The 18,620-nt window shown below is 41.7% G+C and overlaps 1 protein-coding gene across 1 annotated transcript; it reads right to left on the bottom strand.

Annotated features, from left to right (window-relative positions):
- Positions 1–9,430: 9,430 nt before the first annotated feature.
- On the bottom strand, positions 9,431–17,337 carry HAO2 (hydroxyacid oxidase 2). Its single transcript, XM_013958071.2, has 7 exons — positions 17,207–17,337; positions 16,257–16,408; positions 15,134–15,417; positions 14,554–14,769; positions 12,544–12,702; positions 10,790–10,859; positions 9,431–9,486 (listed from the first exon to the last, which is right to left on the bottom strand). The coding sequence occupies exons 1-7, from the start codon at positions 17,335–17,337 to the stop codon at positions 9,431–9,433; spliced, it is 1,068 nt and encodes a 355-aa protein (XP_013813525.1).
- Positions 17,338–18,620: the final 1,283 nt, after the last annotated feature.

The following is an 18,620-nucleotide window of genomic DNA, read 5'->3' as shown; positions in this document are numbered from 1 at the left end:
CAGCACCCCCACATCATTACTTTTTGGAGCAAAACTGGGCCTTCAAATAACAGCAGGAAAGCAAAACTGTTTTGAGTCCAAGGAGTAGAAGAGAGCTTCCAGCTGACACGGATGATAAGTTTTGGCAACTGTTTCAGTGACACCGTCCTTGAAAACCCTTCCCTTATACCAACAAAGCCTTATAAAAACTGTTATCTGTGATTCTTTCCTTGGCTACTCTCGGATAGGACCTTGACATTGTATGTTCTTATCGGAAGCTGGTGCAAATGAATTTTATGCTGTGCATGCATTTTGCAAGGAAAAATAGCTCATTAAACCCGGCTGCTACAATTAGTGTTCTCTGTGCATACACCTTGGAAATGATACTTCCAATTTACTTTTAGAAAGGAAATAAAATGCCTTAAAGAGGCATTAGAAAAGCAGGCAATACAGCAGAGCCTCTTAGGATACAAAATATTTTCCTGCACCAACCTTACCCATTAGAACTCCCAAGTTTAGTAAGGAGCAATGTTGTATATGAGAATATGAACATTGCATAACTATAGATGACTGCAGGGAGATCTGTAGCTGCTGTACTTTAGTGCTCTTAGGTACTACTGGGCCAAATGCTTGAGGTAGTTTGAAGGAATCTTCTACACTGCTAAACAATGTCCCTCGTTTGAACTGTTATTTGCGGATGTCAGAGATCAGCACAGCAGCAGTGCACTAAATTCCAGTGCAGACCCATATATTTGCCAGGCTGTGGTGCTTCACGCAGTTTCCACTAGAGATATTTTTTTTTGCTATTTCTCTTTGAAATTGTTGTGTGGTGTCGCTGTGTGGTGTGACAGCTCATCTGTGCTGTAAACAAAATGATCAAGCTCTGCTGTTTCCTCAAGCAGACCAAGGCAGATGCTTGAACGGTCTGTATGCCCCAGAGAGTGTTTACAGAACATTTTCAATGAGCAGTGAGGCCAGCGCACACCTCACCCCTAACCCCCATGAACAACTTCATCAAGTTCAAGGTTATAGCATGGGTCTGGGATTTGCAGTCTAAAACACAACTCAGCATCATCTAAAAAGTTAACAAACATGACATTCTATCTGTGTCAAAGCACAGTCATTTTTTAACTGTGTTGTCTTCTCCTCCTTGACTTTGTCATAAAACAAGGCCTTCACAATCTGTTATTTTCCCCAAGTACACAGAGCTGGATGCTAGGACGGCTTGCATGTCTAAAAGTATCATTTTAGAACATCAGATCTTCCAAATTTTGGCTTGTGTTGGAGACTTATTCTACAAGGAATAAGTGGACATTTTAGTCTACGTGGAATTCACCATGTCCCATCACACCTGTGTCACTGATCTGCCAACCCAGGGGCAGTGTTGGTCTTCCACCTTTATTGGTGGCTTTTGTGACAGAACGGGTGGCTGATATTAGGAGAACAAATTTTCTTTAACATCTTTTCTTTAACCACGAGGAAAAAAGTGATGGAGGAGGGGGAGTTTAGTGGAAGCGAGAAGACAGCAAGAGAGAAACAGTGAAGAGAAATTTCCCAGCAGCAATGAGAACAAACTGAATAGTTACACTGGAATGAATGAATACAATAAACTTGTAGAGCAGAGAAACTTTGGGGAGGAGAGAGGAGTGTCTACATAAGGTGATGCTGTTTAATTGTGCAAAAGAAGCTATTTAGGAGCAAGAAGAGAACAGATTCCTTTGTCCAGAAAAGAAATATGGTTTAGGAAAGACATTCCTGGATTCTGTCTTGTTGTCCAGACTGATGAGAACTGAAGCAGGAAAAGCTTATTATCAGACCTTTTGCTATGTAAGTATAGATTAACTGTGACTTGAAAGCCTTGAAGAATTCATGTGTTTCTCACATAAGAAAGGAATGTGTTTCTTACCATCATATGCTTATAAGCTCAAAATGCCTACATGCCAGCAGCTCTGGGAGAGAAGGTGAGCTCTGAGATGTGATTTACCTAGGGAAAGCTTTTTCCCATACAAGATAGGAGTCACCATCCCTTGGAAACTTCTTCCTCTTTCTAGTAACTACACATTGACATGAGACAACAAGACTTAAATAATTAACTTTTTGACAGCTAAAGTCAGCAGAGCTGAAACAAACTCTGAGTAAAACCAAATTCTCATAGTTGGTAGCAGTTTTAAGACACTTTAGCCAAGGTATGAAGATAACCACCTTAAGAGGCCTCAGAATTTCTGGGTGTTCAAGTCTGACAAAGAACATATCTGCTATTTCAGTCGTATCAAAATTCTTGTAGAGTAAGGAAGAAAGTGATTAAAAACTTTTCTTATGTGATCTTCAAGGTCAGAAAGACTTACCTGTAGTATTCTTCACTGTATTATTTAGCATGCAAGTTGGGCAATTAACTGGAAACATTTAGTCTCATTTTCTGTTTAGTTTTAGGTAGAACTATGTTTCCTCAACTGAAATTGATAAATAAATTATTATATATTCAAAGGCAGTAGAAATCTATGTCATATGCCAAGGGAAACAGTATAAATTTGGATCCATTTTTGTACATAAACTGCCCTGGAAATAGCCTGATTCCATGTCACTGCCACATCATCTACTGGGAAATGAACTCCTAAGTTCCTGTTTTAGTGTAAAGCCACAATATAAAATGCTGTCTATTGCCCAGCCTTTTTAGAATCAGGAAATTGCCAGTTTCCCAGCTTTTTCCCCACTTTTGCCTCCCAATATCTGTCCCAGCCCCCACCACTCTTCATGTAGCTGCTTAGGAGGAAGGGTAACAAGAGAAATATGTATTAGAAAAAGAGGAAAATGAAGTGCTTGCAGAGTAGTAGGTAGCAGTTTCCTCTTTTCCAAGTGCATGTCTTTAGATTGACAGACTGGTTTCAGACCTGGAGGACAACAGAGGAGGCAGTAGCCTGGGTGGATGTGTTGAAGAGGACACCTAGCACAATCCATACATGCATCAAGTTACAATACCATATTTAATTCTTTCACCTTTGGTACACAGATGCCTGGAAGGGGCAGTTTCAAACTCCAGCAGGTTTTCCGCAATACATACAGAGTTGATGCTGGGAGGCAGCAGGGTTTGATTAGTCCATAACCCACAGGTGATTCAGAGGTGAATATGTTAAGACTTACTTGTCTCTGTTATCTGCAACATCTACTTGGATGAGTTCGAGCTCAGTTTTGCATTTCTTTCTCTGTCTGCCCTCCCCAGACATGTTTACAACCTCTTCAGGCCAGGAGTTTTTGGTAGATTTGACCTTGCTTGAACTTGCATTGGAGATATTCACAACAACCAAATATAGAGAACAGCAAGACAGAATGTAGAAAGGGGGCATGAGATTGTGGCATACATTGGCAAAGGCTTAATCCAAATTGTAGAAAACTTGCAGAGACTTGGAAAACTTGTAGAATGGGCTCGCATCACAGACTCATAGCCTTGAGGAACCCTGTGAGCTCTGCTTTTAAGCTCACTCACCAAATAATAGCTTTTTTTTTTCTTTTTCTCCTCAAAAATGCTTTCTGTGGTTTCTTTCACAGAGATATAACTGTTGCCACTGCAGTTACAGAATAGCTTATCATTACAACATACTGGTACAGTAGGGTACAGATCTGATGTGTTGCTGTTTTATTTTATGATTCTGTGATGTTCCCCAACAATTTAGATGGGAAGGAACCTCTGGAGGTCTCTGATCCAACCCATTCTCAAAGGGAGGTCAAATTAAATCAGGTTGCTCAGAGCCTTGTCCTGTCAAATTCTGAATAGCTCTAGGGATGGAGATTTCACCACCCTCTGGGTTCCTGTTGCAGCTGCTGACCATCCTCATGGTGAGTTTTTCCCCTAATTTGTAATCATAATTTTCTTCCTTGCAGTTTGTGCCCCTTTGCCTTTCATCCTTCTACTGTTCTGAAGTCCAAGAAGTCTGGCTGCATCCTCTCTATTACCTCCAAGCAGGCAGTTAAAGATAGCAGTAAGATCCTTCCTCATAGCTTGCTCAAGACTGAACCAACCTGGTTCTCTCAGTTTTCTTGCAAATCCTTGAAGTCTATCAAAATATGTGATGTGGTGTTATTCCTGAGGCTTATCTGCAGGGCTGTGAGTCTGCCAGCAAGGTTTGTTATTACTGGAACACAGAGGAAGGCCTCCATGTGAAGGCCTCTGCAAGATCACTGCAGATACGTTTATCTCTGGGAGAAATTCAGGACTAAACAGAGTGAACTGACAGGGTTAGTACCACAGCAATATGAGAGTTTGCAGTTAATACATACATAGCCCTCTCTTTTGATGCTGATCACTAGGGCATGATATTTGCACAAACTCACTAGAAAAATCTTCCCCTCACTCTTGCATTTGTACATTAAGAAAATAACAACAGTATTACGGTAATGGTTAACAGTCCTGCTCAATTCTCAAATCCCCTTGGCAGAGAGGGGACAGGAGGGGACAGTACACACACAGGCCTGAAGTCTGCCTCGTATCTAAAACAAGACAGCTGTACAAAGATGAAGAAGCAGTATGTTAAAAGGTACGGCACTTGAGTTTTTGTTTGTTGGTTGCACAATCAGGAAAAATCTGGAGAAAGTTTAGCAGAAAAAAAGTAAAAATGCCAGGGTCCTTGAGTTCCAGACCAGTATTGTGACCTGAACTCTGTTCACTCTTTATAAATCTTCTTTAGATTTTAGCAATATTCATTTGAAATGCATATAAGTTGTGCTTTATTTTGCTTTTATGCTGCATCGAGCAAAATAATTACATATTTAGGCTTTTTTGTTGGTATAAAGTGTGCTGTAAATTAAAGATGGAGCAGGGAGGAAATCAAATGCAGTTTAATTATATTGATGAGTGAAACATTTAAAAGATTGGAAATGCCACAGTTGAAGAGCTGTACAGTCTTAGTTTTACCTCTTGTGCACCATGAGGGTCTTTAAATCCAGGATCCCCTTCTACTTTGCCATCAGCCCCCAGTCAGTGCACAGCAAGAAGAACATCAGGGAACAGGTTAGAATAATCCAAGAGTACAGGCATTACCTCAATCTCATAATATATGCTGATCTGAAAGGGCAGAAGGGACTGGGAGGGGTGTGTGTGTGTGGGGGGGGTAGGTCATTGTGTAGTTTGGAAAATTAGATGGAAAAATAATATGACTGCAAATGGCCAATAGCAAGAGACAGAACGGGAGGACAAGATATTTCAGCTCCACCAATGCTGCTCACTCAGGACTGCCTACAATCCCAAACTCTTTCTGCTGACCTTCATCTCACTTGCAAGTGCCCCATGTCTCTTCAAGTCTGGCTCCAGGTGTACTGCACTAGACATCCAGATCCTGAGAGCTGCAAATCAGTGGCCTCTGCAAATATTTTTGTTTTAAGAAGTTTATGCTGTCTCATAAAGCAAATCTGTAGAACAACTTGATCAGAGGATGCAATTTTTCTGGCTCCCTTTTAGAAGGGCTCAGATGCCCTTCAGCTCCATCTGCCTTCCTACTCTCCAACCCCCAACTTCAGTGCCATGGGAAAAACAGAAAAGATGAGTTACAAGCTGTTTCTTCTCAAATCACAAAATAAATCATTGTGCTTATTTTCATGATATGAAGTTGCTTTTCTTTCACAGCAGGTTTGATTCTCATGGTACTCAATAATGGTGTCAATGAAGCTATCATAAGTGAGCCCAGCAGTGCAGAGCATTTCCATCATGATTGTTTCAGTTCCAGCAGATGTCTTTGGGTTTCTTAACATGGCTTCCCTCCCTGAAGGTTTTTCTTCACAATTGTAACAATTACATTCATTCCAGTATCTTGTTTTGTTTGCTTTAAGTGAAAGCTGAGACTCTGGAGCCTGAAATGAGAGGTTTTTCTGCCTCAGCACAGCAGCCATGAGCAGTACTTCTGCTCTGAGTACAGACTGCCATGAGGAGGTGCATGAGGAGACCAGCAAGGCTGTGTGTGGAGTACTGAAAGAGCCAGACTGCAAGTGGAATGCATCTAAGTGAAATGCAGGTGAGAAATGAATGATTTTTCAGTACCTGGATTTCACCAGACAGGATTTCTTTCAGTGAGAGGGGTGTCAGAGGGAACAAACTTGATGTGTGAAACAGGGAAGAAGTCTGAAACAAACATCAATAATTCTTATGCTGGACCACATAAAAAAGGAACAGAGAAAACAGGAATTGGACAGCAGAGAACTAGGAGCAGGCCTTGATGGTCATCTACCAGGGAGACAGAGGACTCCATTTTCACAGAAACAGAGCTTAAGCGCAGTTGTCCAAGTCTCCCACCACCTACTTTCCTATTTCACAGCATCAGCTCCAGAAGACAGCAGCAACGTTCACCAAAAACTCTCTGCTACAGACACCTGCTCAATCTCACTACCAGCTAGTGGCGACAGAAGCAGCAGGCTGCTCCATGGAAAAGCATTAAGGTCCAGAGCCATGGAAGTGCTTCATCGCCTCAAGTTAGTCACTGGCAATGACTCACTTTTTGTGACTTGTTTTCCTCTTCTGTTCCTAAAGCCTGGCATCCAAGTCTTCTAGAGCCAAAACTAGATCTAAAACAATGCAAACGCTTAGTGGGAAGCCACATGGAGGTATCGGAGACAGCATGCTGGAAATCCTGCTCCTCTCCAGAGCTCAGCCAGCTGATTAAGGTCTGCCAGTAGGCACCTTCAGCCACTTCCATTTGCCTAAGCTGGAAACTTCACTTCTAGCAAGTCTAAGGCTGAACAAGCTTCATTTTGTTCTTCTAAGGTATTGGTGCAACAGGAGATGGTGCTGGGCTGCCCATTATGCTCAGCAGGAAGGGAGGGCACACATGCCCTTTGCTCCTAAGGGAAAGTCGTATTTCCTGTGTGCCAGGAGCACGTCTTGACCAGAGAAGCTTATTGGCAGTTTCATGGGAGGAGAGTTGGCATTTTCATGTTGAAACTCTGCCACTTACAATTACAGATCCACTGAACCAGAGCTTGAAAACTGCATAGCCCTGTGCTCCAAGGGCTCCTTGTGCACTTTCCTCCAAGTAATTACTGGGTGAAGTAATGTCCTTCTTGCAGAGCCAGGTGATTAGCAGAGAGAAGAACCATAAAAAGACCTGTGAGTGTACAAGAAGGGGAGCTCTGTGTGCATGGGAACACTGGGAGGTGCACTAAGTAGGGCAGGTGCCCAGCAAGTTGGCACTTCTTTGGTGCAAAGGGACATTTGTCATCATGTTGCTGCCCAGTATCCTTCAGCCGTTTTGCTGCTCTAAAGTGCAATATAAGCAGTGGCTACACCAGTGGCTGCATCTGGCCTTAAAAATTAATAATAAGAAAACAAGAACTCAGGGTTCTTAATAGGTATTTTTAAGATCTCATTGCATTTTTAAAGATGAGACACAGAAGTGGTTTTCATGTGTATACAATTCTAGTTTACTGATCTTATTTAAAAGACCTGATTAAGCCAGAGTAATTAAATCAGTTAAACCCTGTATGGAGATTCTTTACTAAACACACCATTTACTTTGAACAATTCCCCACTGATTTACACTCCACATTGATAATAAAGACCACATGTCCACGCAGGGATTTTAGCCATTCAGATGAGTTCTATTTACATGTTTATTGGGCAGCATTGCATAATGCCTACAAATCAACAAAGTGTTGTTAAACACCTCCTTGCTAGAGTAGGTTAGAGTAAATGCATCTCTAGTGGAAGTATCATTATAGTCAGCAGCATTTGGATAAGCAAAAATGGTGAAAAGCACCTTCTCAGTACTCCAGGGGCTAAGGCTAATCACAAACAGCACAAAAAGAGTGAGCTGAAAAATTAGATTGTAGCCTTTGTTCTGATAAGCTCTTTTTTAAGTTCTACGGCTATATCCAAAAGGGAAGCAGGCAATACCACCTCCACTACTGCACAGTGCAAAAACATCAATGAGACTACAAACAGCCTAGGAGCACTAGCCCAGGTAACACTGAAGCAGCATCAGCCCAAAGCACAGCCTGCCAGAAACAGCTTTTGTGCTTAGCAAGAGGAGCCCTGTACTTCTAGTCCCCAGGCAATTCCTGGGCATCCCTGTGCCATACTGCAGCCTATGACATAGACAAAGCTTAAGCAATGTCACCCTCCACTAACACAACATGGACCAGCTTTTGCCCTGGCTGCAGGATGCTACACCTGCTTTTCATATATCTGCAAAGGTGCATGCCATTGGGAGGATCATGTTAGTCAGGGATATATAAAAATAATAGCCTAGATGAGGACTGAAGAAAAACGATGGGGAAAGGGGTTGGCAAGGAACAGAGAGAAGAGACAATCAAAGGAGAGGGAATGAGGAAGAAAGAGGAAAAGAGAGACTAGATGGAGTAGTCCAAGGTTGTGCTGTAAGGAGTGCTACAGAAAAGGAAACATCCAGGTGAAAGAAGACTAGGGGAAAGAAAGCAAGAGAAAGCTCCTAGTTACTAATTATGGATTCATCACTCCCAGTTGAGGCTAGATGGGTAGCAGAGCCCAGGCTGTGCTTCCTTAGGGGCAGGCAAGACCAGTGTCTCAGGTAGAAACTTGGAAAGCGAACTGATGAGCATGCATTTCTTTTACCTCAGAGAGCAAGGATTTACACTGGCAGCAGCCCGGTGCTGCCTCTGCACCATCCTCCAAGGACAAATGTAACATGCTGGTCTGATGTTACAGATAGCTTTGACCAATGCTGTTAGCCTGCACTGGCTGCTCTCATCCACGGGCAAAGAGAGCAGGGCATCATGTGAGTTATTCATGCACTGCCACAAGCTTGCACTGTGCTCTGAAGATAGATAGAGCCTGGCTGTTGCCCTGCTGAGTATGCAGTCCAAATTAACTGTGTAGTAAAGGACGTCCAGGAACGCTGTGGGGAGTGCAGGTTATTGCTTGGGTTACTATTGATTTCACTTCTCTCTTCAGAAGCAGCGGCAAGATGACACCACTGTAAAGGGGAGCCGGGGTACCTGTTAGCTGGCTGATCTAATTTCTCTATCTGTATGAATATGTCTGGGAGAGACCAGGCTATTGGAGATGGCAGTCACAGTACTTCCTGCCTGCAGCAGGAAAGGCCTGTGGCTGGACTTGCAGTCAGACTAGGTAGAAAGATCAGGCAGGAGAAGCAAGGGACACAGTTTTCTAGCATTTCTGGCTGTCAGACATAATAGAGTTTGGGAGTAAGGCCCAACACAGGTAATGCCAGCGAACAGACAGTTTTAAGTAAATGTATTTAAGCAAGTAAAAATTATCTGCAGTGTTAAAGAACTTATTGGCCTCAATGAAAGCAAAGAATGATCCTTGCTAACACAGAGCTTTCCCTAATCTCCTCAGGAGCTTTTTGAAGGCTTTATCAGCTATATGTTATAGGTTCAACATTTGCACCTCCTTTTTCTCTCTTCAGTCTTTTTTGGGACCTCAACTGCTGGTGCAAGCTGCTTTTGTTCAGAGGACGTTGCAGGAGGCTGTTTACAACTTTGAGAATTGAACTAGGTGTCGGCCAATTCCTGAGACACTGGAACAGCCTGAAATAAAATAGAGAATTCAAACGTGTTAGTGACAGAAAGGTCTGCGGATGATACTTGGAAGACCTCCTCACTGAGTCACAGCCTACAAGCCTAATCCTGTACGAGCCATGCAGGGATAGGTTGGCATTTCAACAGCTCACTCACAGGAGCCCTACTATCAGTGGCATCTTCAGCTTAGGCACTAGGCTTCCCATACAAGGAGAGTCAGACATCAGAAAAAAAGGATACTTATAACAGGCTGTGCAGGGAACTATCTGATCCAGCCACAAGTGAAAGGCAGACAGGAAAGAAACAGGGCTGAAAGACCTCTGTGCCTAAACTGATCAGAGATGGAAACTTGCAGTGCCTTTTCCTTTGGCCAATTCCAAGGGGAATTTCACAGCCCCACCGAAAAGGCTCTAGCCTGCTACTCTTGATGACTTTAGTGCCCTCTTGAGAGCTTTACTCTTAGAAAAAAAGCTTGTAAGAATCTTTACTAGTTGGAAAAGTAACCCAAAGAAAGAGTAATATGAATTTCCCCAAAGAATTCCAGTCCCACTCTCCTAGGTAGGGTTGCTACCCACTTGGGTTCACACTCATGGAAGCATAAAAGTCTTTAAAACATGATTTGAACTGGGATAGGACCATTTGTTGATGCCTAAATACTTCTACACTGGACCTGAAGAGTAAAACACTGTACTTTTTTTGTGTGCAATTGGAGGCCAGACTGCACAGATTTGCTGTTCAATGAGGGGGGTCAAACATGGCAGTTACAGGTGAGAGCAGAAGTGAGAGACCCAGAACTAGGGACAACAGTGAAAGCCTGGAGAGACACGGAGGCTTTTTAGCATGTGGGATGCATAGATCTGAACCTGTACCAACAGGCTGGCATCTCTAATACACAGAGAAAAATCCTGAATCCAGTTTTTCTGAACTTTTCATGCTGCAAAAAATTGGTTGCATTTTACCCCAGTAGAGATTAAGTCAAATACTGGAAAACATGCAATTCCTAGAAGAACAGAAATTGCAACTTTTGCTCGGCTCTGCTTAGAAGTTTTGCATTTCTTTAATTTAAATCAGGTCAGAAAGCTTCTTGCTTACTTCCTCCTTGCAAGCTTCATTGCTGTGGCACATGAAATGCAAAGTGGTTTCACAGGAAGAAAAGAATCACCTTAAATACCACAGCTAGAACCAGCACAGTTCACATGGTTTCTTTATGATTTGTTAGATCATGAGATCGTTAAGTCTGTGTGGATGTGAAGCTTCTATTGCACGCACACCCTCTGTACCACCAGTTAAAACCAACCTGCAAAATGCTTACCAGTTAAGGCCATTGACAAATGAAATTCATCACGCAAAATCCTCAAAACATCTTGAAGACCTTCTTCACCCTGCTCCAACAGAGAAAGCAGTCAGGGTGAAAGGAGCACTGGCCCACAGCAATGCAGCAGGATGCTTTCACTGTGAGAGCTGGGACAGTCCCTTAGATCAGTGCCAATTCTAGTCACTCATGCAGATGAAAGCTTAAAATGATATGATGGATGTGCTCAGTTCATCACAGATTAATTTAGATGTTTTTCCTTTTGAGATATATCTGGACAGGGAAAGAAAACAAAGCTGTTTTTCACTTCTGACATTTTCTAGCTGCTTTTTTTTTTAGCTTTCAGATAACCTTCACCAATGGGCTTGTTTTAAAATGTCAAGTTTGGCAATGCTGACAGTATTTTATGAAGTACTGAGAGTTTTATAAATGGTAACGCTTTAAAAATTTTAATTTGCTCAGATACAGGGATGAAATAGTACAGTGTGCATTTTCCTCTGAGCAAATAACATCAAGAAGCTCAAAAACTGCATAACATGTATATGTTATTTTTATCTTACTGTAAAATATTGGAGGATTTTTTCTTTTTGCTATTTTCTTTTTTCTTTTTCTTTCTTTTTCTTTTTCTTTTCTTTTTATTTCTTACAATGTAGAATGCTTTGGGTGCTGACAATGTCACTGCTTGTCCTTGCCCTTCCTCTGTTGTATGCTGAAGTAATGCCACAGAGATACATCTTTAGGAATATCCTATGGGATATAATACCAAGATACTGTTGAACTCAAAAAATACCATCTGCTGTCTGTTTCCATCATGGAAAAACTGCAAGCAGCTCACAGCAATGCCCTTTTGATGTTAGGCCCTTTTCCCCTGTTTACTGGTGCTGCCAGCTCTCCCAGGTTTCTCACAAGATTCAGGCAATTTCTTGCTTAAAGCCTAGTTTCTGGAATCTACAGGAATCACACCACTGGATGGGAATCTCACTTTAAAGATAGCAAATACTTCCAGACCATTAAACTAAATTTTTTTTTTCTATAGCAGATCTTGAACACACCAATCCAGAGGCTAAAAAGCAAAGCTTAGCAAAGTAAAAAACTTATATAACTACATTTTACTTTTCAATATATTATGCTAATCTTCTGCATCAGAGGCCTGATTTATGATTTGGGATCATACAAATGTGCTAATACTTAAGAAGCAGCAAAGCTCGAATGGTAGAAGCTGGAATGGATGGTAGCAGCCCACTTAGGTACCTACAGGACTTGTTGTGCTCAGTCCTGCCGAACAAACTTTTAAGCATCAGTGGGATGGAGATCTATATATATTTCTAAAGAACTCCTAACACCACTATTAAACTGCTGTACTAAAACCATATACTGTTTTCTAGTAAGCTGAAAGCGGAAAAAATTTTCAAAAACATCTTCGCGACAAATAAGACCCCTTTCTATTTTCAAAAACACCAATGGCCCTGACTCCTACAGTATTTTAGCATCAAATTGCAACACTAAGAAATCAGGCCCACAAAACAATGTTTTCAACTTCAAAAACATATTTTAAAACATAAAATTCCCTGGTATTTTTTAATCACACAAAATGTCTGGTTTTGACTCAATTGGGGGCATTCTCACTAAAAATTCAGCAAAAGTAAAAAATGCTTAAGATTCCTCACTGGTGAAAACTGTGAGATTTTTTAAGTAACTCAGAGTATTGGAGAGTGTGAGAAGTAGGCATACAAACCTCAAACTTCCTTACTCACCTTGTAAGCAAGCCCCCACAAAGCTGGTCTTCCAATAAAGACACATTTTGCTCCCAATGCCAGTGCCTTTAATACATCACTGCCTTTTCGTATTCCACCATCTAAATAAACCTCAACTCTGCCTTGTACAGCCTCCACAACTTCAACCAGAGCATCAATCTGCAAAGATGAAGGCACTGTCACACTGAGGTCAGCTTTTGATCCTGACACAAAAGGGAGAGATGTGGAACAGGCAGACAATATGGAATAATTTACTAGCATATGTTCTCAAAATGATATGTAACATTGCATATCAAATAACTCATCACCAAAAGTTGTAGAATAAAGCGCAGTTCCATGTTAAATTTGCCAGATAGTTTACATTTTCCAGTGTTTTGCTTATGTTAGCATTCTTTGCTAGCACTTCTGGTAAGTCAGAAAGTAACATTTTCATTTGCTTTCCATTTTTTGGAAAGATTTTTAAAATAAATTTCAGTGGAAACAATTGTTGATAATATCTCGCTTTCATCTGAGACAATAATGAATGATACAAATGTCTGTAAAAAAGGCTAATGTCAAGCTTCTCCCTGTTTCTTTCCAAGTTGCCTTATTTATATTTCAACCTAATTCTAGTGACCATCTGTTGAAAGCCTCCTCAAGCCCCATAAAGCAGCTATGAAAGATTTCATTTGCTATGTAGTACAGCCCACATGTCATTTCCTCCTGGCTAAGCCTCTTGATTCCCTAAGATCTTTTCTGCAGAGCAGAGCACAGTGTAGAGCAGTACCATGCAGAGATACTGGCTCTGGTCCCAAGGACAATATAGCCAGTGACATGACATTGCGCCAGACCTCATTAACTCTTCTTCTCAGCAAGCTCAACCATCTCTTTCCTGTGATGTCTTAACACTCTCTTGCCTTCCTTTCATTGTTTTTAGGTAGAACAGCTATAACTAAGATTACTAAGTAGATTTCTCCAGTTGCTCATAATTTTTTTTCAGAATTTCATGCTGAAGATTTGCAGGCTGAAATTGTCCAGAAGTAGCTCACCAAGCACAGTGACAAGAGCCTCTGCTGCCAGGCCCAGTGCCAGGGGACTGGCAAGGCTATGTATCTGCTGGATTTTCTGTCTAAGAAAATAAACTTTTAAAGTAGAATAGCAGTTTAATAAGAATGTCATTTCTATTATTATGTCTTTAGCATTTAGAAAAAAATTTTATTCATTACTGTCACCCTTGACATAGAACAGCAGAGAATTCCCTGATGCCTATTTTTATTTTACAGAGGAAAACAAAGATAAGAAAGTAAGTCAGTAAGAATGAGATGCTATGCAATACAAACATGTAAAAGAAACAATCGGAAAAACTGACCGTCTACTGCCAGTAAAGCACAAGGAGAAAAATGAAGCCAAATCAAAGCAGTGAAATACACATATGTCATAACAACCTACAATTTCTTTGTACAGATAAAAAAATAGGGAATTTTTCTCCAAATAAGTTATTCTTTTTCTGGCTCATAAAAGTCAGTAAATTCCCATTTAGTCTTGAGTCTGTAAATATGCATGCAGATCTCTCATTAAATCTAGCTGGATTGTTTGTGCATGTTTTGGCAGAGATTAATAATGAGAATACATTATACTCTCATTTGTACATATTCAACTCCAGAGCTTCAGTTTGTTCCTGCTGGAGTGCACACAGAATATGTGTGCACTGTACCAGCTGATGAAGACATAGGCAAACCAACTTTTACTAACTTAGACCAGATACTGACAGTGGTGTATCTGCAGTAACATGGGTTCAGTGCTGGTTACAGAACCCTCCCAAGAAGCTGAGAAAATACTTGCATGGGTAGCACATGCCAAGACATGCATCTTACCAATTTGAAGCTAAAGGACATCTGCACATGCTCACAGCCGTGCAACAAGTACACAAATCCACCATAAGTGTATATACAACCACCAGCATACAGACACCCAGTTTAGCACAAGCATGCATACAACAAACACTCATGGGACATCAACTATAGCACTTACGGTGGCAGGTCCTCCATCCAGTTGCCTTCCACCATGATTTGACACAATGATACCCTGAACTCCGTGTCTTACTGCCAGCTCTGCATCTTCTTTGGTCAAGATGCCTTTGACAATGATAGGCAGGTGAGTAAGGCTCTGCAGCCAGTAGATATCATTCCAGGTGACTGAAGGATCCAAGCTGTTGGGCGGGAGTCCATACTCAGAACAGTCATCTCCCTACAGCCATGGGGCAGAAGAAAGTCTCATTTTAAGTTGCAATAATAGAGAGGCCGCTTAAAGTCTTTCCCTGCCCTAGAAGAGACTAATTAAACTTCCTAACAGTCTTGTCCATCACCTCTGTAAAGCGTGTGTCATTAGGGGATAATATGGAGATGGAAATAAGTGTCTCTAAGGAGACTGGACTGAGATTTTAAAGCCAGAATCCTGGTGAGCAGGAGGCCAATCCAGAACACTAAAGAACCAGAATGGGAGAAAATACGTTCTTGATACAGCAGATGTCAAGGCAGCAGTTACTTGATGGTTTTGTCTCATGTGGTATATACGAGCACAGTGAATAAGAGAACTAGATCATTTTACAAACCTCAAAGGCTCCCTCCAAGTTCTTCAGGCTCATGTGTGGAGGAAGCCGGAAGCCATTACGGACATCATCCCGTCTTTTGCCAGTGTAGGGCAGGTCAGCTGTGAGGACTAGGCCTTGGAAACCCAAGGCCTCTGCCTGTTGGACCAGCTGCTTAGAAACCGCCCTGTTGCGGTGGATATAGAGCTGGAACCATTGGAAGCTGCCGGGGGCAGCCGCAGAAATCTCTTCCAGGCTGCTGGTGGAGTATGTGCTGGCAATGTAACAAATGTTCATGGCTTTGGCTGCTTCAGGAGGTATTAAAAGAGTCAGAATCAATGTTATTTGAATAGTCCTATCAGGTACCCAGTATAAGATTTTTTTTGTATACTGTTTACAGAGAAGACTTGATTTGCTGTTTTATGTATATTCTGCCAAACACGGTGCTCTACCAACTGGCATATATGTCTCAGGGATTAAAAATGGCAACATTTACCATGCACTGTTGTAGGATGATGGTTAAGAATACAGGAAAGGAAGAAGTAATTCACCAAGTGTTGTTCATTTTGAAACTGTTTTTTAAAAAAGGCAACTTCATCTTTATGACTACTGCCTCACAGGAATGTGCTAGCAAATGCGATCTGTTTATACAGAAACCCACATGTGAGCAAAGGTATTTCTAGGGGGCAGCTCTCCAAACTCACAGCAGGATTTGGGAGAGTGATTCTGCTCTTCTCTTGGGGGGAGACAGTTCTCACAAGAAATGTAGAGACTGAGACCTATCCATCACTTTTATGTCCTATCTAGAGCCCATGGCACTGAGGACCTGTGCAGGTTTTGGTGTAAGTCAGAAATGTCTCCACAGTTTCTGTCTCAAATTGCAGCAACCCCACACAAGGGTGATCTGGTAACAGTGGTAGCTGGAGAAGTACAACACTGTTTATATGGCTTCCCATGCACTCTGTGTCACCAGAGCAAAGTGGGTCACCTACAAAAAGGGGTGTCAGAAAATGAGAAAGGAGTTTGTCCCTTCAAGCCTGAATACTTTGCTCCATCATGCTTCAAATCATCCTAAGAGCTCCTTAAATTTTCCACTGAGTTTTCCACAAAACCATTTTTGCTACACAGCAACAAAATGGAGGAGTACCTCTGGCTGTGCTTTTCTCTCCATCAGGCCATGCAAGCTGGTGGAAGCCTGTAGGGGCAATTCCTACAGGAAAGCTGATTTCAGTCCCCAGGAGCTTAGTCCTAATGTCCATCACAGATACATCCCGCAGCACGCGTGGCCGGAAACGAATTCTGTAAGGCAATAGCAATAAAACACTCTTCAATGTTGTAGCTGCCCAATAGCTTTTCTGCTTCTGATGTTGTATGGGAACCAGGTCTTCATTTACCCATCATAATGCAGGAGTCTGAGCTGATAAAGAAAGCATAGTCATGTGAAAATGATTCTTCTTCCTTTTGTTTGCTTTCCTGCACTTCCCACTTCAGCTCATCACTCTTTACATCTCTTGTTCTCCCTGTGTCCCCTTCCCACAAATTACTTCTACTTGCAGCCCAGTCCCAGATCTCTGTCTTCCACTACATCATTCTTATCTCTGTCTTCACTGTACAGTGTCTGCCCTCACTGTCTGCAGCATGGTCCCCAAATCCCATATTATCCACATTTAGGGTTCCTGCAGCCCACCACATCCTCCCCTTTGCATCTCACTCTATTATAGCCACTTACCCTCTTTTCCATCAAACCATGCCATGCCATGCCATGCCACGCCACGCCACGCCACACCACACCACACCACACCACACCACACCACACCATACCATACCATACCATACCATACCATACCATACCATACCACTTGCCTGTACCCTCAGTGTCGCTTATGCCTCATACAATCTGTTTCTTATTCTGGCTAGCATCAGAGGGTGCAGTGTATGTCATTCATATAAGTGCATTCTGCTTGGGGATGAATCTGAGAGGGCAAGATGTTAGGAGTCTTTGCTTGTGAATGCTGAGCACAAATGCCAAACACACTTGCACATAAACATGATTTAACAGATTCCAGCACAATACCCCTCACTTCCCCTTCACATTACCTCTTATATGCCAGGATGTTGTCATCTCGAGTGGTCCCATCATCTGCTCCAGCTGCAAAAAAATCCCAAGTAGTCTTAGGTAAATACTTTTTAGCATAAGCTTCAAAGTCTGACAGACACACCATAGCCATTTCAGAGAGATGCTCTGGGAACCCTGGAAGAAAAGAATAACATGGAGCAGAAATTAAATACTGAACTGTCATTCTCTCGTCTATGCACTCTAATGTCACTTAATGCAAGCCTTGACTCCTTGGTCTTGTAGAAGAGTTGCTGAGAAGGTGTCTTCAGCTTGGTGGCCCATTCAGTCTCTGAGACTATTTATTGAGCTCTTATGATCAGGGGTAATCTTGAGGTAATATCACCTCATTTGACACTGCCTCCTGAACACATGCAAGTCATACATCTCATTTCCTAAATGTCCTGTACTTGTGTCCCGAAATAGTGACAAGACTGCCCTTCAAACAGATTCACTGTCTAAGGGGCAGTGCCAGGAGCTTGCTCTGATAATTTCAGAAATGTAAATCCAAGAAGATACAAATTCCTGCTTAGCTGTTACAGAATCATAACAAAATTAGCAAAAGAAGGAAACTTTGGAGGTTATCTAATCAAGCCTCCCACTAAAAGAATCTGCAAAAATGTTTCAAAATCAGCATGGTACAGCGGCTTGCTGAACTTGGTCTGTGGAATACTGTGTCACACACACAAATCAAAGTCACACAGGTGATACTTATTTGGGCATTTCCTAAACTTTCAAGTCTTGATCTTGCAAGTGTGATAACTGCAAGAAGTTCCACCAGAATTAAAGGAATTACAGGAAGAATCTGGTCTTTTATCTTTTAAGATCCCTCCTGAATCAGGATTTCTTTCTAACTTTTAGTTACTGCTTTACCAGACCATGATTACCCAGTGTCCACAATTATTTCATCTGATCTCAAGCAAATCTTGCCATTTATCCTCTGCCCTAGTATGAGGAAAACTTGCTGATGCAGATATAAGAGTAAGAGGAAACTTGTATATCTGTGTCTCCATTCTGCCTTAATGAACAGAAGCCTGAGGAGGACACTTTGGGTCTTCTGCTATTTTAAGACACAGCAGTCATACAATTCCATCATAAATTCCATCTTAAAAAAAGTTGGATAATTTGTTCCTGGAAGATTGTTCCAGAACTTCATTCTTTGGATTGTCTCTCTTCTAGGACTGCTCTTTGACTGAACAATTAGTTACTGAGCGCATTGGCTAAACCCAAGCTCATAAAATTTGGAAGCAAGTAAATACAGAACCTACACATAACCTGCTTCAGCATGAAGGCCTTTTAAAGCTATGTGCAGTCTCTGAGTATAAGTCACAGTCAAGGCTAGAGTTGTGGAAAAAACACAAAATATTTTGTAGAAATATTCATTTTTCTTGTGCAACA

Source organism: Apteryx mantelli, chromosome 1, assembly GCF_036417845.1.
Source record: "Apteryx mantelli isolate bAptMan1 chromosome 1, bAptMan1.hap1, whole genome shotgun sequence".
In the NCBI taxonomy this organism is placed as follows: Eukaryota; Metazoa; Chordata; class Aves; order Apterygiformes; family Apterygidae; genus Apteryx; species Apteryx mantelli.
This window is presented reverse-complemented; position numbering and strand designations above follow the sequence as displayed.